This window comes from Conger conger, chromosome 13, assembly GCF_963514075.1.
Source record: "Conger conger chromosome 13, fConCon1.1, whole genome shotgun sequence".
Classification (NCBI taxonomy): domain Eukaryota; kingdom Metazoa; phylum Chordata; class Actinopteri; order Anguilliformes; family Congridae; genus Conger; species Conger conger.
This window is the reverse complement of record NC_083772.1, coordinates 35,936,292-35,957,947: the sequence shown is the minus strand read 5'-3', so window position 1 is coordinate 35,957,947 and position 21,656 is coordinate 35,936,292. Positions and strand designations below refer to the sequence as shown.

The following is a 21,656-nucleotide window of genomic DNA, read 5'->3' as shown; positions in this document are numbered from 1 at the left end:
AGCCTCCACCACACTGACCCACAGCACATGTAGTTGAATGTTGTACTGCGAGATAAGATGCAGCGCCGATCTTAGCTGCTGCTTTCCTTTCCTTTGAAAAGAAGAAGAAAAAAAGCAGCAGAATGCTTTACACGTTTCTCCCACACGCCTGAGATACTTTACTTTAAATATGACGGGCCCAGTGTTTTACACATCTTCACCAAATGCATAAATGTGTATGTACAGTGGTGTGAAAAAGTGTTTGCCCGCTTCCTGATTTTTTTATTTTATTATTTATTTATTTTTTGCATGTTTGTCGCACTTAAATGTTTCAGATCATCAAACAAATTTAAATATTAGTCAAAGACAACACAAGTAAACACAAAATGCAGTTTTTAAATGAAGGTTTTTATTATTTAGGTAGAACAAAAATCCAAACCTACATGGCCCTGTGTGAAAAAGTGATTGCCCCCCCTGTTAAAACATACCTTAACTGTGGTTTATCAAACCTGAGTTCAATTTCTGGAAAAGGTTATAAAGCCATTTTCCAAAACATGGAACAGTGGTGAACCTTCCCAGGAGTGGCGGCCGACCAAAATTACCCCAAGAGCGCAGCGACGACTCATCCAAGAGGTCACAAAAGACCCCACGACAACATCCAAAGAACTGCAGGCCTCACTTGCCTCAGTTAAGGTCAGTGTTCATGACTCCACCATAAGAAAGAGACTGGGCAAAAATGGCTTGCATGGCAGAGTTCCAAGACAAAAACCACTGCTGAGCAAAAAGAACATTAAGGCTCGTCTCAATTTTGCCAGAAAACATCTTGATGATCCCCAAGACTTTTGGGAAAATACTCTGTGGTTTGACAAGACAAAGTTGAACTTTTTTAGGTGTGTGTCCCATTACATCTGGTGTAAAAGTAACACCGCATTTCAGAAAAAGAACATCATACCAACAGTAAAATATGGTGATGGTAGTGTGATGGTCTGGGGCTGTTTTGCTGCTTCAGGACCTGGAAGACTTGCTGTGATAAATGGAACCATGAATTCTGCTGTCTACCAAAAAATCCTGAAGGAGAATGTCCGGCCATCTGTTCGTGACCTCAAGCTGAAACGAACTTGGGTTCTGCAGCAGGACAATGATCCAAAACACACCAGCAAGTCCACCTCTGAATGGCTGAAGAAAAACAAAATGAAGACTTTGGAGTCCTGACCGGAATCCTATTGAGATATGACCTTATATGACCTTAAAAAGGCGGTTCATGCTCGAAAACCCTCCAATGTGGCTGAATTACAACAATTCTGCAAAGATGAGTGGGCCAAAATTCCTCCACAGCGCTGTAAGAGACTCATTGCAAGTTATCGCAAATGCTTGATTGCTGCTAAGGGTGGCCCAACCAGGCAATCACTTTTTCACACAGGGCCATGTAGGTTTGGATTTTTTTCTCCCTTAATAATAAAAACCTTCATTTAAAAACTGCATTTTGTGTTTACTTGTGTTGTCTTTGACTAATATTTAAATTTGTTTGATGATCTGAAACATTTAAGTGTGACAAACATGCAAATAAATTAATTAATTAATTAATTAATTAATTAAAAAAAAGAAATCAGGAAGGGGGCAAACACTTTTTCACACCACTGTACATATGTGTACGTGTGCATCTGTGTTTGCACATATGTGTGCATTTGCATACAAAGCATCTGTGTGTGTGTGTGTGTGTGTGTGCGTGTGTGTTCAATCGGCAGTGGGTCGATGTGAATGTGTGCATGTCTGTGCTGTTTATGAAGCAGTTATGGAAAACATCATCCATTTTTCATCTTGTCTCCTAATGCTTGAGCATCATCACTACAGGAGTAGAGAACTGCGGTATAATGAAAAATGGCAAGTACTGTTTTGTGTGTGTGTATGCCTTGGTGGATTGTGTGTTTTTGCCTTGATGATTACTCTTCACGTGGTCAGTTTGCTGAAGTCAGGGGCTCCTTGGCTTGGGTATAATTGCTTACAGGGCAGAATTTCTTTTCTACATAAAAAAAATGAGAAGCAGACATGAGGGGTAATGAATCATACCCCAGAGAAGGCCCCAGCTGACTGCCAGAGTTTATTAGAAACAAGCCTGAGAGAGATAGAGGGAGATAGACCGGGCGGGAGGGGGAGTTCGCTTTCCAGCTTCTCTGCTTTTAGTGTTTCAGCTGGCCTGCTTTAATTTCTCTGTGCAGGTTCCCTGTCTCTGCCCTCTTTCACTCCTCTTTACCCCCAGGGCTGATTGGTAACTGGAGCCCAGGTGTGTGTGCTTAGTGTCCACTGATTGAGCAAATGTGGCTGCAGCCTGTGACATACACAGAGGGGGTGCTTCATATTTTTACCAATGCATCAACAAAAATTCACATCCAACGCATTCAATAACATAGTTTACTGGGTGTTGAAGATGGAAAAAAGTATCCATTCATATTATCAAGCCTGACATGCATGCAAAGATTACACAAAGCAGGGCATAATCCCCCCAGAAGAAATGCAGGGTTAAGGGCCTTGCTCAAGGACCCAGTAGTTGTGTGGATCGTATCGTGGCTACACCACAGCTTGAACCACCAACCTTTCAGGTCCCAGTCATGGACCTAAGCCACTAGGCTCCAGGCTGCCCCTTTAACTTAGGCAAGAGATGCAATGAACTGACCATTAAGCCTTACCAAGAGCTAACAAGATTCTCACCATGGCAACACAATCCTTTTAAAACAATATAGGTAAGCATGCTACCGCCTTACCAGGTCATCACAAGTCAATGCTCATGCCTGATAGTTTAGAACTTACAGTATTTCTCCCAATTTGTAAGCCTGTCCCATTAATGCAACATCCTGTGCCAATTTTGGGAGAAGATGGTGTGCAGCTGAGTGTGGTGTGTAGTCAGGACAGGGTTTTACCTGCCAGGTATACCAAACACAACACTCAACACTCTCTCTCATCTATCTATTTATATATCTGTTTTTCTGCTACTGTGGAAAGACAGGGCTGTCCACATCGGGAAAAAGAAGGAAGTTGAGATAGTGAGAAGAGGAGGATGGAGAGAAAGGGGCAAAGATTAAGAAAGAAAGAGAAAGATAGGGGGTGTCAATCAAAGACCAGAGTGATATGTTTTGTCAGAAAGAAGGAAATTACCAGTGAAGTCTGGACAATTACAGTTCAATTTTGTACTGCCATGCATGACAAATTATTAGCTGGGACAAGACAGAAGCACCTAATGGTAGACTATTCAAGGAGAGATGTCAATGCCCCCAGTGATCGCAAGTGATCTGTGTTGCATGTGTGTGCGTGTGCGTGTGTGTGTATATAAGGGCTGCATCCCAGACTTGTCTTTTCACTGGTACAAATTAAACTGATGTTTAGGGAAGTGTCATATCCCACAGCTTAAAACACTGTTGACAGTCCATGGCACCCCTAGCTCCGGGCATTTTGGGGTGAACAGGACCCTGGTCATTGTTAGTGGTTCTACTGGGGCTGGTGCTGGCAGGATGAGGAGAGTTACTGCCACTGCTCCAATGCCTGCATGGCTGAGGAGGCACCAGGGGGTCAGAGGGTCTCTGATGGAGAGGCTGGTGGTAGACCTCCTGGGCCCAAATCTGGTCATCTGTGGAGGGAACCAATACGTGTTGATGGCCATGGGCTATTTTACAAAGTGGTCTCCATTCTCTAACCGAGGAAGCATTGGTAGTGGTGGAATGTCAGGGACGTTCTGGGTCCCAGAAAAACCAGGGTTGGAACTTTGTCAACACCACCTCCTCTCCACTTGGAAGACCTCCACCACTCTGCTGCACCAAAAGAACAATGGCCTGGTGGAGCTTTTCAACACAATGTCAGCTACACAACCGGCATTGTCAATGTCCCACCACCTGAGACCTTGGTCCTCATGTTCTACCTCTCCACCATAAAAAAAGTAAATGTTTAGACACCCTCTGGATGAGGACCTGGTACCTTGGCCCAGCACGGACTGTGTCCCTCAGCTGCAGAACTACCGGGATCGGGTCCACCAGCAGACACACAAGCTCCAGGCCAGCCTAGGGGTCAGAGGCAAGAGGGACTATGGCAGCTGCTGCACTGGTTGAGTGGACTACCCAGGGGAGGAGTAGTGTGGGTCTACAACCCTCGCTAGAGGAAGGGTCAGTTGCCCAAGCTTGACAATGACAGGGAAGGCCATCTCAGACATGGTGGAAGGGTCCGGCCATCAGCAATGTCCCAGAGGTTGTTATTGCTGCCAGCCCGACAGGTGGAAAGGGTGCTTTTTGCTGATTGGTACACTTTGAGATGTCAAGATATGTGGCTTTTATTCTACAACCATTGCTACAATATACTGTACATTATTTATAATTATCTTCACATTTGCATATGTTTGTACATACAATGTATGTGCATATCCAGTATACCATAGGCTGAGCAAAGAACCAGACCAGTCCATGAATAAAAAGGACATCTTTCTTCTCTCTGAAGATGAGGGGGCCTGAGGAAGATCCCACAAAGGTGTCCATTGTGCCTGCCACCGATCGCTGGCACACTGGGATTTCAGCTGTGGCTGCTTTAGTGTGCCGGGGCAAAACAAAGCTCTGATGCTGATGTTCTGGGGCAGGAAAAACAGAGAGAGCGAAGCCTGACACAGGCGATGTGTGACACACAGAGGCAAACTCCCCATCACTCAGCTCTGCTGTGGAACCACTTGACACTATTGAGGACAGCTAACAATCATGCCCCAATGAACTGTTAGCTGAACAGGAGAGTCTCCTTTACTGCTACTGTGACTGTGTGTGTATGGCAGCAGTCTTACCGTTACTGGGACGGAGTGTGTATGGCTGTGTGAGAGAGAGTGTGCATGTGTCCGAGTGTGTGACTGAGAGAGGTGAGAGGGGCGTTTGGACTGAATTTTACTCACTTTTGAATTGGCCATTTGAACTCTGATAAGAAGAACTGCTGTATAACACAAAGGGAATGCCTTAAGGGACCACAGAGATATTTTCATTGAAGCTGGTAAGTTCTGCTTTGTTTGGGAATGGTTGGAACATAGTTTGAGAATCGTCCAGCATTTGTTTTTTTGTTTAATTGTTGGAGGCACAACAGATGCTAGAATAACCATATGTAATGCCATAAGGACAGGACAGTGTGAACACTAACATGGTTTATTAACTGCTCTTTTAGCTCAGTCAGCAGTGTGGCCCTGAGCACTAATGTGCTGTTGTACACACAGCTGTTCTGCTAGCCAGCGGCTATTACTGTGAGGGGATTGTAGGGTTTTATGGTGTTTAAAAAGGATTATGGCTATTTTGAGTAGCACAAGCACTGGTGGAGAATATAACAGTTGACACTTGACAGTGGGTGTCTGCATGTACAGTACTGTGCAAAACGTTTAGGCAGGAGTGAAAAAATGTTGTAAAATAAGAATGCTTTCAAAAATAGAAAGGTTAATAGTTTATTTTTATCAATTAACAAAATGTATGAACAGAAGAAAAATCAAAATGAAATCAATATTTGCTGTGACCACCCTTTGCCTTCAAAATAGCATCAATTCTTCTAGGTATACTTGCACACAGTTTTTGAAGGAACTCGGAAGGTAGGTTGTTCCAAACATCTTGGAGAACTAGCCACAGTTATTTAGGCGGCCTGAAATGCTCCTGTCTCTTCATGTAATCCCAGACAGATTTGATGATGTTGAGATCAGGGCTCTGTGGGGGCCATACCATCACTTCCTGGACTCCTTGTTCTTCTTTAAGCTGAAGATAGTTCTTAATGGCTGTATGTCTGGGGTCGTTGTCCTGCTGCAAAATACATTTGGGGGCCAATCAGATGCCTCCCTGGTGGTACTGCATGATGGATACGTATTTGCCTGTAGTTCTCAGCATTGAGGAGACCATTAATTCTGACCAAATCCCCAACTCCATTTGCAGAAATGCAGCCACAAACCTGCGAGGAACCTCCACCATGCTTCACTGTTGCCCACAGGCACTCATGCTTGTACCGCTCTCCAGCCCTTCGGCAAACAAACTGCCTTCTGCTACAGCGAAATATTTCAACTTCAATATTAACTCATCAGTCCAGAGAACCTGCTGCCATTTTTCTGCACCCCAGTTCCTGTGTTTTCATCCATAGTTGAGTCGCTTGGCCTTGTTTCCACGTCGGAGGTATGGCTTTTTGGCCTCAATTCTTCCATGAAGACCACTTCTGACCAGTAGATGGGTGTACTTGGGTGTAGATGGGTGTACTTCTGCCAATTCTGAGCTGATGGCACTGTTGGACATCTTGCAAAGGGAAGTAAGCATGATGTGTCTTTCAACTGGTGCACTAAGTTTCCTTGGCTGACCACTGCGTCTATGGTCCTCAACATTGCCCGTTTCTTTGTGCTTCTTCAACAGAGTTTGGACAGCACATCTGGAAACCCCTGTCTGCCTTGAAATTTCTGCCTGGGAGAGACCTTGCTGATGCAATATAACTACCTTGTGTCTTGTTGCTCTGCTCAGTCTTGCCATGGTGTATGACTTCTGACATTAAACTGTCTTCAGCAACCTCACCTTGGAAGCAGAGTTTGGCTGTTTCTCACCCAGTTTTAACCCTCCTACACAGCCTTTTCTGTTTCAGTTAATGATTGTGTTTCAACCTACATATTAAATGTAAATACCTGTTTGGTATAATTGGTTAATCACACACCTGACTATATGCCTACAAAATCCCTGACTTTGTGCAAGTGTGCCTAGAAGAATTGATGCTGGTTTGAAGGCAAAGGATGGGCACACCAAATATTGATTTGATTTCGATTTTTCTTCTTTTCATTCACTTTACATTTTGTTACTTGCTAAAAATGAACTATTAACATTTCAATTTTTGAAGGCATTCTTACTTTACAGCATTTTTTCACACCTGCCTAAAGCTTTTGCACAATGCATGTTTTTAAATATAGACAGTGGCTTCAGAAAGTATTCAGAACCATTCACTTTTTCCATCAATCCATCCATTATCTTAACCTGCTTATCCTGAAGAGGGTTGCAGGGGGGCTGGAGCCTATCCCAGCATACATTGAGCGAAAGGCAGGAATACACCCTGGACAGGTCGCCAGTCCATCGCAGGGCACACACACCATTCACTCACACACTCATACCCACGGGCAATTTAGACTCTCCAATCAGCCTTACCTGCATGTCTTTGGATTGTGGGAGGAAACCGGAGTACCCGGAGGAAACCCACGCAGACACGGGGAGAACATGCAAACTCCACACAGAGAGGCCCCAGCCGACCGGGATTTGAACCCAGGACCTCCTTGCTGTGAGGCGGCAGTGCTACCCACTGCACCATCCGTGCCGCCCCCATTCACTTTTTGCACACTTTATGATGTTGGAGATTTTGCCATTTTGCCATATGCTATGGGGGTGCTTCTCAGTGACAGGGACAGAGAGACTGGTCAGAGAGAAGGATGAATGCAGCTGAATACAGAGAGGTCCTTGAAGAAGACCTGCTCCAGAGTGCACGCAACCTTAGACTGGGGCAATGGTCCACCTTTCAGCACAACAAGGACCCGAAGCATACAGCCAAGACAACACTGGAGTGACATCGGGACAAGTCTCTGAGTGTCCTTGAGTGGCCCAGCTAAAGCCCAGACTTAAACCCCATAGAACCTCTGTGGAGAGACCTGAAGATGGCAGTTCACAGATGTTTCCCATCCAATCTGATGGAGCTTAACTTAACTAAAAAGACTCAAAGCTGTGATTGTTGCCAAATGGGCTTCTACAAAGTACTGAATTAAGGGCCTGAATGCATCTGGAAATTAGAGATTTCAGTTTTTGATTTTTAATAAATTAGCAAAAGAAAAAAAAAGAAAAGAAAAAAAAACGTTTTCACTTTGTCCTTATTGGTTATTGAGTGCAGAGTGATTGAAAATTATTGTATTTTTTTATCCATTCAAAATATAATCTACAACACAAAGTGTGCAAAAAGTAAAAGGGTCTGAATACTTTCTGAAGCACATGTGTGCAGTATGTGACATTGTTGTATTACTGTTTTTTACTTTTTTGTTTTTTATTATTATGTCTTAATTGTTGACACTATTATTTCCACTTATTTTATCTGAACCAATCAATCTGTAATTATAAGTAGTATAAATTATTGTTCATGTTTTACTTTTTACATACTGTTATACACATACATGCTTTGGCAATATGTATATATGTATGCAATATATTTCCTGCCAATAAAGCACATTGAATTTAATTGAAATTGAGTGAGAGTGTGAGAGTGAGTGTGTGTGAAAGTGTGTAGAAGGCCGTTTTTTCTGCTCCCTCCTCTCTCTCTCTAAATTAAAGTTGCTTTATTGGCATGACAGAACATTACAGTTTGTATTGCCAAAGCATATGTATATAATATATACATATATACAGTGCACATATATAATATACACATATCTCTCTCTCTCTGTCTCTCTCTCTCCCTCACTGCAGTGCATGATGCAGGCCATCCTCTGCTTTGTTCTGGCTAAGATGGCGGCCCTGTACGCTTGTCCCATTCTCTAAGAGAGCGGGAGGGGGAGAGAGAGATACTGTAAGAGATGGAGCAATTGAAAGAGTACTATTCTGTCCGGGAGAAGGGACAGTTCTGTGGCACAGTGCTGTGTAGTGGCCCTGTCACCCTCCCTTCCCCACCACGCCAATCATCAAACCAAACCAAACCCTGTGCCTTGGTGAGATCCAGACCAGGCCTGGGGCAGGTCTGCAGGGCGAGGCAGAGCTGGCTCCAGGGCTGTCCAAGGAGGGAGGGTTGCAGTCAGTCAGAGTGGCCCATAAGTGGCCCAGGTCCAGGGTATTCATGAGGCAGGGAAATTGCAAAGGTGTCATGTCCAACACTGTGTGTGCCTGTATCTAGGGCAGGGGTGCCGGTAAGAATTTTGAGCCCACCGGAAGGGCCCCTTGCCTCACAAGCTATCACAACAATAAAACCTACAAATATTCTCATAGCCCGACACTGATTTCATGTAAGCTCCATAATTATAACTCTTACTTCACTAGATTAGATGTGATCACATGACCTCATATTGATAATAATGTATGTGTCGCCTCTGCAAGTATTACATTGCAGGTCATTTGGCTGACGCTTTTATCCAAAGCAACTTACAGTTGATTTAGACTAAGCAGGAGACAATCCTCCCCTAGAACAATGCAGGGTTAAGGGCCTTGTTCAAGGGCTCAACTGTTGTGTGGATCTTATTGTGGCTACTGGGGATCGAACCACCAACTTTGAGGGTCCCATTCATGTGCCTTAACCACTACACTACTGCCTGCAGCATGAGCAAAGTTTGTGACTCAGTTTCCCCAGATAAATATAACAACCAAGTTAAAGTAATTGTCTGAATTGTTGCAAGATAACAATTCCCACCAAATGTTTGCCGTAGCTCGCCTGCTTTAAAAAAAAGTCCATAAGTCCACTTTGATCTCTTTAATTTGTCTTTTATAAAGATATAATTAGATAGAACCTTTGGTGTTCCGTGATTCTGGCGATGGCCAGATGACAGACAAAGCCAGCTTGGTAACATAAACCCAAGCTAACTACGTTATGAAGAAAATAGTTCTATATAAAACTAATTTGGTAGGTAACATTAGCAAGAGCAAGGTAAAATAATTAAAGCACCTGGTGAGTGAAAATAGATAAAGTGAGCTCATTTGGGTAGGCCTATACATCTGTAAACTGTATCTACATCTATGTCTGTGTGTTCAATGTGTTCTTTTGTGTGCCTTCACAACATAAGCAGTATCATGTCATGTGAATTAAGCTTATTTGGATGTGGTGGGCCACAGTTGGCATGGTAACCCTTCCAATCCCCACCCACCCTCTGTCTTCACTTCACTTCACCTGGCCTGCCTTCCTCCTGTCCCCGCGACGACACTCTTCAAACTAACATCTGTGCCGCACAGGAACCCACAAACACCCCAAAATAACCCCAGTGGAGGGGGAGGGGTTGGGGCAGGATGCATGCAGTCTCGGTCTCTCACACAAGCCTGGTCTTCTCTCTCCTGTCACTTCAGACGACAGAGGTGTCCTGCCCTCGCGCCCAAGCCCACACCACCCCTCACCGCTCTCCTGCCTGACCTGCCTGCCACTGGCCAGTCCTGCTCTATCACACCCTGAAACCTGCATCAGCCTGCACACCACACTGACTCGGGTAGGTACAACCTCGTCAACCTGCACACCACACTAAGATTGCATGTTGAGCAGGTGCTTTTATCCAAAGCAACATACAACAAAGTCCATTTCAAGGTCATTAGAACAAACTACAGAACAGGACAGATAAGCTACAATACCAGCTGCAATACCAAAGCAAAGCATAGGTCCAACATAAAGAGACCAATTCAAGAATGTATCATTCAGAGGTTAAATAAATGCTTATTTAAGCTTTAACAGTCTCAGGATTACTGGCATTTTGGGGAAATGTGCATGAAAATCTGCATTAATATGTATTTCTGTATTTGTATATCCCCAAACAACCTCGTTTCAGTGTGGGAATAAAAGGAATGACATAAAATATGATTTGTGGGAAGAGTACATTTACATTTTTACAGAAAAACAGCTTCTGAATGACTAACTTCCTATGGTGAAGTAAACAACGTTGTTTATTTCCACTATTTTATTTAAAATATGTTTCATATTTTTCCTTTCTCACAGCTTTAACCCCGATTCTCAAAAAATATGGAGTAGATTTGAAAGCTTTTGAAAAATTTCATGATAGTATATATACACTCACCCATCATTATACTATGAATACTTTACTTTATTACACCTACTTATTCATACAATTATCTAATCAGATGTGTGGTAGCAGTGCAATGCATATAATCATTCAATTCAATTCAATTCAATTCAATTTCATTTGTATAGCGCTTTTTACAAAGGGCCTTTGTCGCAAAGCAACTTTACAGAGACACGGGGCCCCAAGAGTACGCCTAGGGCAATGGTGGCAAGGAAAAACTTCCAGTATGAGTCTATCATGTAGATCCGGGTCAGGAGCTTCAGGTAATGTTCACATCAACCATCAGAATGGGGGGGAAAACGTGATCTTAGTCAAGTATCAAGTTTTTTTTTTTTTATATATACTTTGACTGTGGAATGGTTGGTGGTGGCAGACAGGGTGGTTTGAGTATCTCAGAAACTGCTGATCTCTCAGGATTTTCACACACACACACTGGTCTCTAGAGTTTGTAAAGAATGACAAAACAAAAATCCAGTGGGCAGCAGTTCTGCAGACTGAAAATCCCTTGTTAATAAAAGAGACTCATTGAAGAACGGCCAAACTGGTCAAAGCTGAAAGGAAGGTAACAGTAATGCAAACAACCATGCATTACATTAGTGGTATGCAGAAGGCATCTCTGAACACACAATGCATCAAATCAAACTTCTAAGTAAATAGTGAACCAAATCCACAATAGTTTATAATTCCAAAATGTGCTAACTCAGAGAAACATTGATTGAATGGCCTGGCTGTTATGTTTCGTGTTTTCCTATGCGTTGTATTCTGTTCTTGTCGTTTGATTAGTCTGTTTGTTTTTGACCTATCGCCTGTGACCGCTACTACTCTTTGAATTATCATTGATATATCTATTTGCTAGAAATCTGACCTATTGTCTGGACTATTGGTTAGGAACTGCCTTATCCCAGCTGTATCTGATTGCTGGCTTTTGATCCTCGCTTGTTCGACCTGCATTGACACAATTAATTAATTGATTGACTTTGTTAATCAAAGAACTTTCATCGTGGTCTTGCCTCTGGATCCTCAGTTCTGAGAGTCTGATACATGGTGTAGGGTCCTCGCAGGGGCCGCCAAATAAATGTAGGGTCCTTTCACGGGCCACCAAATAACGTAGGGATTTTACTCTCTACGAAACTGGGGCGCCAATTAATGTTATGTAGCAGTATAACCGCAAAAAGTAATCAGTCTCATAAAATTACTGTTATCAGACATATCTAACCACAAATTTAGTATTTTAATTAATAATTAAAATAACCAATATTAATGATTAAACATACCAATAACCTGAAGGTTGGAAGTTCTTCGAAAGACTGCTTTAACTCGGCTCTCATGTCTATGTGATGCCAAAACAGACACCGGGATTAATAAAACATATTTATTAAACAAACATACAAACACAGAACAGATAAACTAACGGGAAGTTAGTAGGGTAAATTAGTAGGGTGTGTGTCTGTCTGTCTGTCTGTCTGTGGGCGCGCGCAAGCGGGCGTGTCGCTTGAACAAAGGAAAGTAAAGTGTGTTAGTGGGTGTGTTAGTTATTGTTAGCTGTGAAACTACTTAGTTTACTCTATAGGCCTATATGCGCAAAAGACGGCGAATCAATTCACGTACATATATATATGTGCTAACAAAATACATTCCAATAATAAGACGGCAAATATGGAAACACAGAATCGTTGCAGGAGTAAACTGATGTAGCGTTCCGCGTACACCAGTTTCCACTCGCTATAGGCCACTAAGGTTACCGCGAGGTAACTGGGTGTGTCCGTAGGCCTGGTAGTGCGCTGTGCAGCATTCAGCCCCTGTCAAAGTGTCGGAGCAGATGAGCTGAAGCGAATGGCCAAAAAGGGTGCGTCGAAGAAGGGCAGAAGAGAAAGATCCCGATAACATGTCTTGCTCTTTGTGATGCCGCGGCTCATTGGCGCGTCCTCACGCCTCCTTATTGTGGCCGCACTGAACTTTTATATGTGATTTTCATAAATGATGGACTTGCGTTCATAAAGTGCATATGTTTCCTCCACTAGTATTTATTTGTACTGTGATATGTGTTGAGTTTGCATGAGTATAAACGGATGGGTGCACACATGCGTTTAGAACTCGCCAAACATTGCATGCACATTCGTTCATTGAGTCACTCACTTGGTTATGCAAAAACTATGTTGTGCTCTGATAAAATGCAGGTTAACCAAAAGATATGGGCCTTTGTACAATGTCTGTGAGCATAAGATATTTATTTAATGTACAGTGCTTTGTTAAATACAGTGATTTAGAGACAGAACTTCTTACCGCCATATCGGCTGACTCTTCCTGGTGCTTCTAGGGAAGCGCGCTCCCGTCCTGGGACAGCTATATGGTTGGGTACGTTCGCGATCGTCTTCATAAAATCAATTATGTGTTGTGTAACACTTACTGTGAGTTTAATGGAATGTGTCCATGTACTGTTGTAAACCTAAAGGCCTGGTGTAGTGTTTGTGTAATAGGTACCTTTTTAGATGCTGTTTAATACGTATTTGTGTTGTGATATGTAAACACCCCTGTGTTTATGGAATGTCATGGTGTGTGCCAATTTGGGGGTGGTCATGTCTACCTGTTAAAAAGGAAGGCATTTAATTTGTTGGGGAGATCTCTATGGGGAAGGAACCAGTGCCTAGGTCCTCCTTATACCGCAGTTGTGTGAGGTATGGTCTGAGCAATTATCAGCATGGATTATTATTATTATTATTATTATTATTATTATTAGGATGTTGCTGAATTGTCCTGTGCGATTGTGGGAGTTGTAGTTCCTACAATGGCTACATTTCAGAAGAGACCAGGATTATGCCTGGAGGGTTCAAGTAGTAACTTTGTCATTTTCAAGCTTGTGTTAAGAAAAGGCTGATAATTATTACTGTTATTACAATTCTCAAATTGTGGAGTACAGAGGCAAATAAATAAATGATGGGTTTTTCTCCCAAATTGTAAATGGAATCTATACTATAATTTGTGCCATTACTGGCAGCTATCATTTTAACTCATCAGTTAAAATAATACAATTGTTCATGATACATTATTGTCAGTCTTATGACAGGTGAGACGGGTGCGTGGGGGGTTGGACCCAAAAGGCACGACTCAGAAACGGGTGTAATAAAGTCCCATCAGGGTTTTATTCAGGGAATGTCCAGTGAGCGTAATCAAAAAAACAAGCAATGTTCAAACACGTAAAAACCAGCCAAAAACCAAAGTACAGTCCCGAGGGAGAAAGCAGTGTCATAATCGGTACACCATGCAAAAAGTCTGGTAGCCAGGAAAGCTGTCAGCGGGGCAGGAGTACAGGCGGACGGTAGGCAGGCTCAGGGTCGATGACGGCGCAGGAGTCAAGACCGAAATCCGAAAGCCGCGGGGCAAAAGCACAAAGACAGCAGGCAAAGCTGTGGTACAGGCAGGCAGTGGTCAACAAAACAGAAGTCAATAATCTTTTGTCAATAAACAGGCTTGGATCGTAATGGGTTGACAAAACCACTCAAAAGTGCACTGACGAAAAGGAGGCAACTATTTTGCAAAGACAAGACATGAAACTGAGCTTTATATGCTGGTGTAGACTGGTGTAGACAATTAGCTTGAGAGCAGCATGAGAATGGAAATCAGGTGTGGAGGATTGACAAGTTAACAAGGTAATTGGTAATCGTTAGTAATAAACCTATCCTGCCCTAGCATTAGTAAATTAGTAAATGACATGCACAAGAAACGTAAGGTAACATGAACACATGGTTAGAATGTTAGTATTACCCAATCCTGATCTAGCATTAGTAGATTAGTAAGAAGACAAGGGAAATTGAAACAATTAGGGTGTGAGTGACAGAAACGGAGAGAGAGAAAGCAGGAATGCAAGGTTTGCAGAAAGACACGAAAAAGTGTATGCTAAACAATGAACAGAACCACATAACATGAAACAAACATAAATCATGACATAACAAGTTTGCGAAATTATGACAAACTATATAACATGACATGGCAAGACTAAGAAATAAATGGTAACAAGAACTAAACATGAAAATAACATGACAAGACAATGAAACGTAACAAGAAATAAAACATAAAAACATGGCGAGACTAGACTAACATAATACGTGACATGACAATAACATAACTAAGACAATAACTGAACATAAAACATGATGTGAAAACATGAAATGTGACAACAGGTAGGTAAAAAATAACAAAATAATCTACAATTCCCCCAGGACCACAATGCAAGAGACAGAAGCAATTAAAAATTTAAATAAATACAGGACTTAAAGAAAAAAAGACAATTAACAATGACTGCAAAGTATGCATTTTTCCTGATTCTGTGATTTACATTTTTAAAAAACATATACACATTGCATGTGAAAGCTCCTAAATTAGAAATACTGCATAGACTGGGATGCAACTTTTGGTATAAACATGGTCGAAGCAGACAGGTGGTGAATAGGCAAATGGCGGACTAGTCTGACCAGAAATTTGCAATCCACAGCAACAAAATCTCAGTGTTCTGCTCCATCTTGAATGACATACCCCCAGCAGTGGGGGTTATATGTATTGCTCAGAGACACTTCGACACACCCAGGGTGGGATCAATCTGGCAACCCTCCAACTGCCAGAACCAAAAGTCTGATGGACTGGAGTATTTATTCTTTTTACTCAAATACTTCTCCAACTTTATTGTTAGTCACCGTAATGTTTTATGTATTATTAAGATACCATCACAAGATGGCAGTATAATACTATACCTTACTGGCTCAATACACCACATTTACTGTAAATACACTTAGTGAGCACTTTATTAGGTATTTTTATTTTTCAGAATTCTACTACTGTAGCCTATCCACTTACAGTTATGATGCATTGTGTGTTCAGAGATGCTCTTCTGCATACCACTTCTACAATGTGTGGTTATTCGCATTACTGTCACCTTCCTATCAGCTTTGACCAGTCTGGTCATTGTCCTCGGATGTCTCTCATTAACAAGGCGCTTCTGTCTGTGCTGCTCACTGGATTTTATTTATTTTAATTTTTTTGTACCATCCTTTGCAATCTCTAGAGACTAGTGTGCGTGAAAATCCAAGGAGATCAGCAGTTTCTGAGATAATCATGCCAAGATCAAAGTCACTTAGATCATATTTCTTCCCCATTCTGATGGTTGATGTGAACATTAACTGAAGTTCCTGACCCAAATCTACATGATTGTATGCATTGCACTGCTGCCACACAATTGGCTGATTAGATAATCACATGACTGAGCAGGTGTAATAAAGTAAAAATGTTCCTAATAAAGTGCTCGGTGAGTGTATATATTTTTTTGTCAAAAAAATTGGCTCTGGGAAAATAGATTGCCTATCCCTCAATCTGTGGTAATAACCCTAGCTCAGACGCATGAACGGAAGTATGGCTTTGCCAGTGGGACAGCTAGGAAAATGCCATAGTGGCTGGAATATAGAGCACATTTTAAGGGGGGCATTTACTTTTTCACAGGGGTGATATGGGTGCTTGATAACCTTTTTCATTACATAATGGAAATTATAATTTATAAAAAAATGTTTTGTGTTCACTCAACTTCCCTTTGTCTAACATTATAGTTTGTCTTAAGATCTGAAACCATTCAGTGTCAGACATATTATCTAGTTTGTTATCTAAATTTGTAAAACACAGAATCTTGAACCTATAAATGCCACAGAATCAAGCAGGGAAGGCAGAGCTTCGGACAGCAGGGTGACACCTGGCTCTTCATTGCTTAGTAACTGTCTTGGCCAGTGAATTATCATAGTGAGCCATTTCCACTCAATATCTCTTGCAGAGCCAATGGAGGGTTGCCAGATCTGCCATCTCCTGTGGTGTATGCTGCTACTTCTGGGGGCGTCCGTTAATGTGCGCGCATCAGACGATGCAACTGAGACCACACCCAACACAGTCCACAGCACCACCATCAAGCCTTTGGATGACTCCAGCCCAACGAACACCGCCGGCCTGCCAGACTCTGAGCCCCCCTCTGACATCGTTGCCCCTTCTAGCAGCCCTGACATTTGGGGCTGCTTCAGGTGGGTGGAGTGGAAGGCAGGAGTGCTGATTGGTGGAGCTATGCTGGTCTTCACCCTTCTGGGCTCCACGGTAGGTCTGGCGGTCTGGGTATGTCAACTCAAACGGCAGGCCAGTGGAGGGCGCCCCACCCGGACCAATGCAGACCTGGTCAGTGGGATGGGGTACCCCAGCTCCTCCCGGGTGGTCAGCAGTGGACACAGGGAAGCTAGCCTCAAGATGGAGGAGGTGCAGCCAGCAGAGGTGGTGGTGGAGGAGACAGCAGGGATGGGCACGTGTACAATCGGCAAACAAGATGATTCTGGAAACGGGGAGGCAGACAGGGGGAGTTCCGCCCACATTGACACAGCCAGCCAATCCCCTGCTGGACCCTCCAAGGAGGAAGTTGAGGTTCTGGTGGTGGTATAGCCGCATCCATGCTAAGATGGTGGGAGGGTTGGGGCTTAATGACCATGTTGACCTCCATGAGCTGAAGAATGGGGTGACCGTCACCCCTGCTTTCAATGTTGGCTTCCGTTTCAAGGCTTTCGTCCTCCAAAATCGTTCACTTACCTTTACACGGTTCAGAGATTTTGGATTTTGGAGAGGTTTTTACATTTTTAATTGTTTGATTTCTGTCCTGTTTCTTTTTCCCAATATTCAGTGCCCAATGCAGGCAGATTTTATTCTGCTTAAAACTGTGCTGCAACTGGGGCTCCCGTATGGACAAGCTTTCATTTGTAAAATGGAGTACTTATGCTGTTCATTATACAGTAATGTACTACTGTATAAAGCAAAGATGGTCATATACCAGCCAGATTTAAGCAGATATTTTTTTTGTGACTGTCACTTTAGGTAAGTGATCTTTTTCCATCCTGTTCCTCTTACAATTAACTCCCTGTAATTACACACTTACCATCTGGATTCTACATTTTATTACACAGGAGGCTTGCTTTTCCTGTTTTAATCTCACTGACACACTTTGAAATAATTTATGCATTTTACTGTACCACAAACAAACAAGTTATTGTTAGGTGTAATGCAGGTTCTTGGCTGGGTTTATCATCTGTGTAAACCTTCACTGTACAAGACTGCCAGTGCAAATTATTGCTGTACAATGGAACATTTCTTCAACATTTTTTGTGAATAATTTTAAAAGGGTTGTATCATTAACAAATGGACATCCAAAGCTATTAACTGATAGCTGTAATAACAAAAGAACAATGGATGAGAAATGTGTGTGAGTGATTTATTCAAAGTAATTATGGTTTTAAAGAACATGATGCTTGAATGGGGAAATTTTGTTTCAATCTATCATCTAAGTATGTGCTCCTAATGTTTTAACAGTACCAATATACTTATGAATGTTCTTACCACACTTTAACTGTTCAAATGAAATGTCATGTCCATAGGAAAAAAATAGCTGTTAATTTGTTTTCTAGTTGCTTAAAAATAAATAAAATCTTTCAGTTCTCATATTTTCCTTGTCTTCGTATTTCCTTGTTGGTGAAGAGGCTAGTGGATTTTATCATGAGCAACGGGCAATTTCTCATTGTCTTCTATACATAATATCCCAAGATTTCTTATAAAAGTTCCCACAACTCATCATAATCCAAAGCATCAATGACCCACCGCCATACTAGACAGTAGGTACGAGGTGATTGTCATGGTATACATTCCTCTTTTGCCACCAAACATGTTGATGGTGTGTATAGGCAAAACATTCAATTTTAGTCTCATCCGATCATATCATACCATATCTCTTCCAATTATAATTCCAATTGCATGTGGCAAACTCCAAACTCTTGGTTTTGTTTATTGTGCTCATGTTATCTTTGCTAGGGGTGTTTGCACAAAGTATTACTCCAGCGGTGCCAATAATTTTGAAACCTGCTTTTGGGGGAATATATTTTTTATTTGAAAAATGCCGATTCCATTGAATCATTAAGTGCACTACCGTACACATGTCGCAAAATAAAGCTCATGTCAATAACTATTATTTTTTTAGTTTACAGTATTTTTTGTGCATATTTATCAAGGGTGCCAATAATTCTAGAGCCCACTGTAAGTATGGCATTTACATTTTTTAAATGCTAAATATACCTGTCACAGTGGCATCATTCCAATCACAACAGTATCAATGCTTGCAAATAGAGGTAAATCTATTTAGTAAATAGCTACTTGGCTAAATCTATTTAGTACATCCACTGGTAAAGCAACTTGGCTACCATGGAAACATACAGTTACAGTCAAGCACATGTCTGAGGTTGAAGATTCCTAAAGTGATATCCTGAAAGTGAAGATAAATCAAGGTAAATATCACCTGAGTAGAGAATATTTGTATTATCTGTCATTTCCAAATTGACTCTAATTTCATTAAACTGTGAAATTATTTTCAAAAGTGACTTTATTCTGCATATTTAGTGAACAAACTTGTGCCATCACCATCATGCACCCTGCTGAATGGCTGAAGCTAAGAAGGTGTGTTCCTGGTTTGTATTCTGCTTAAATAAAATTCCAATGGCCCAGTGCAGTGATGGGGACACTGTGCTGTAGGAGATGCCGTCTTTCGGATGAGACGTGCTTGCTGTGGTCATTAAAGATCCCACAACACTCTTTGAAAAGAGTAGGGGGATCCCTGTTGTCCTAGCTAAATTCCCAACACTCTCTCAACCGGCCACCTAATCATCTTCTGATTTCATTGGTTAAAAACATGTATCCCCCTTTCTACCTCTGGCTGGTGAGAAAAGCACTATATAAATGCAAGCTATTATTATTTCTAAGTACCTTGCCATTATTATCCAAAATCAGGCCTTTTGTTAATCCCACAACAAGCATTCCAAACATTACATCCAAAACACCTAATCCCCAATTGCTGCTGATGAGCTCGTTGGTGCCTTGCATGGCAGCATGGCCAATTGCCGTTAGTGTGTGAGTGTGTGAACGAGAAACATCAATTATACAGTGCTTTGGGTAAAGGCCCTATATAAATGCAGACCATTTACAAAATGACAACACTATGTAAAGGAAAGGTAGCATGAAAATATTTCAGTTTTTTTGTTATTGGCTACTTTTCAGCTTTTTGTCTTCTGTCTTGGTGCAACATGGAGCATTCTTGGGGTCTGATCAGGCTAATCTTGAGCCAGTGCTTTGTAAATTCTCTTTGAATGTTGCACATGATACTGTAACATTTTTTTAGTTATGAAGTTTTAAAAATTTGCTCTTACTGTTAATGTGCTTACAAATACAATGCTTTCATAAGTTGTTAGCATTTCAAGCATATACTGTCATCACCAACAATGTCATTCCTGCCATAGACCATGTTTTTTGGGTAAAGATTAATGAAATTATGTCGAAAAAGGCAGAAGCAATCAGAGATGGGGGGGGGGGGGGGTATTTGTCAACCATCACAGAACAGGAAGCCAGAGCAAGAACAATAGCATCAAAAAAACTATTCACACCCTCTGAATACTGCACAGTTAAAAATGTCTTAAAAAAATTAGTAACATTTAAAACCTGAATTGTGTGGCCCACAGAAGGTTGGGACCCAAAATGGCGGCACAGAGCCTTTCCACCAGCAGTGGCCACAGCGATGACTCAGTGTGTCCAGGAGGGGGCGCATCTGGGTCCCAGCTGCATGGTCAACAGAAGCAACAGCTCAGAATGGGCCCTTGACGACAACTGCTAACGACAGTTTGCCAACCGCTAACAAGATGGCACAGCATTATATGTATAATACAGGAAGTAGAGCCTACACTGCAAATCAGGAGAAAACCACAATACAGCCACAACTGTGGCGATACTAAAGATAGGACAAGGGCACAAATGTGGCAGGCAACAGGAATGAGGCCCATTCACTTAAAAAAACTGTGCCAAATGAAGGAACAATTATCATTTTGAATCACACAGCAGGTGTGACATATTTGCACAAGTACACAGCTCTAGGAGAAACCACTCATGCAACAGGAAAAAGGGCAAGTAAGAGATCTTTAACACCTTTCACACTTCTCTCTCGCACATAAAAGATCAGAATACATGATACTCAAACTGCAAAAACTGAAGCTCCTTATACGAGCCAATCATGTTTTAAAGTTTCAGGGAAATCAAGATTAATTAATCAATGAATCAGTAACTAGAAATACATTTGGGGGACAAACTTTAAACAGCCAAGCATGGTAGCATTACGAGTATAAATAGAATAAAATACTGAAGGGAGTAATAGTGCACACTGCCATTCCTGTAGCTGTAATTATTGTATGAGTACATCAGTAGTTGTTTAGCAGTTGTAGGTTTTGTATTAGTAGTAGACATTCTGGTAGTTTCGTAATTGTAGTTTGGGTTGAACTCGCATTGATGTTGCAAAGGTTATTCGTCTTGCCAGACACTTTGTCCAGAAGCTTTGTGAGAGAGAGTCTGTATCTGTGGCAGCCTCAGCAGTCGACTGTGACTTCAGCTGTAAGTGCATCAACAGTCCATCGACAGTCCAATACTGATGAATGGAAAAGTTTTCAATATCAAATCATAAATATCTATAAGAATATTTTATCTATTGAAATAGTCAATGCCAACCAATATGCGGCAAAGTTACTGGAACAAGAATAAGAAATAAAAAGTTGAACATGAAAGTCTTTTTTTTCTCATTTACATTTCTAGTAAAAAATTTAAAAAACAGATGGGGAAATCCTAAATGCATTTATAGCAGATAGAGTACAGTAGCTTTGTAAATTTCCTACACTGGTTCTCTTTTCTGACCTCTTCCCAACCACCAAATATACAGTAAACGCCAGCACACGTGTGCGCGCACACACATATACACACACATACACACACACTTTTGAAATAAGTTTCCTTCCTTAAGTATAATTATATTTTTCTTCCTGGTGACAGGCTT

General features: G+C 41.7%; 1 protein-coding gene across 2 annotated transcripts; it reads left to right on the top strand.

The window, feature by feature from the left end:
• Positions 1-4,648: 4,648 nt before the first annotated feature.
• On the top strand, positions 4,649-18,243 carry LOC133108575 (uncharacterized). 2 transcript variants are annotated; one of them, XR_009704676.1, is made up of 4 exons: positions 4,649-4,986; positions 8,439-8,538; positions 10,017-10,153; positions 16,548-18,243. XR_009704676.1 is itself a non-coding variant. In XM_061218160.1 (3 exons), exon 3 carries the CDS (start codon positions 16,553-16,555, stop codon positions 17,192-17,194), a length of 642 nt encoding a protein of 213 aa, XP_061074144.1. In that variant the 5' UTR covers positions 4,659-4,986; positions 10,017-10,153; positions 16,548-16,552; the 3' UTR covers positions 17,195-18,243. The 2 variants fall into 2 exon arrangements, 1 of the variants encoding a protein (XP_061074144.1); XM_061218160.1 differs by lacking the exon at positions 8,439-8,538 and having other exon boundaries at positions 4,659-4,986.
• Positions 18,244-21,656: the final 3,413 nt, after the last annotated feature.

What these genes read in the sequence shown, in the direction of transcription:
- LOC133108575 (XM_061218160.1), top strand. Translation starts at nt 16,553, where the DNA reads ATGGAGGGTTGCCAGATCTGCCATCTCCTGTGGTGTATGCTGCTACTT.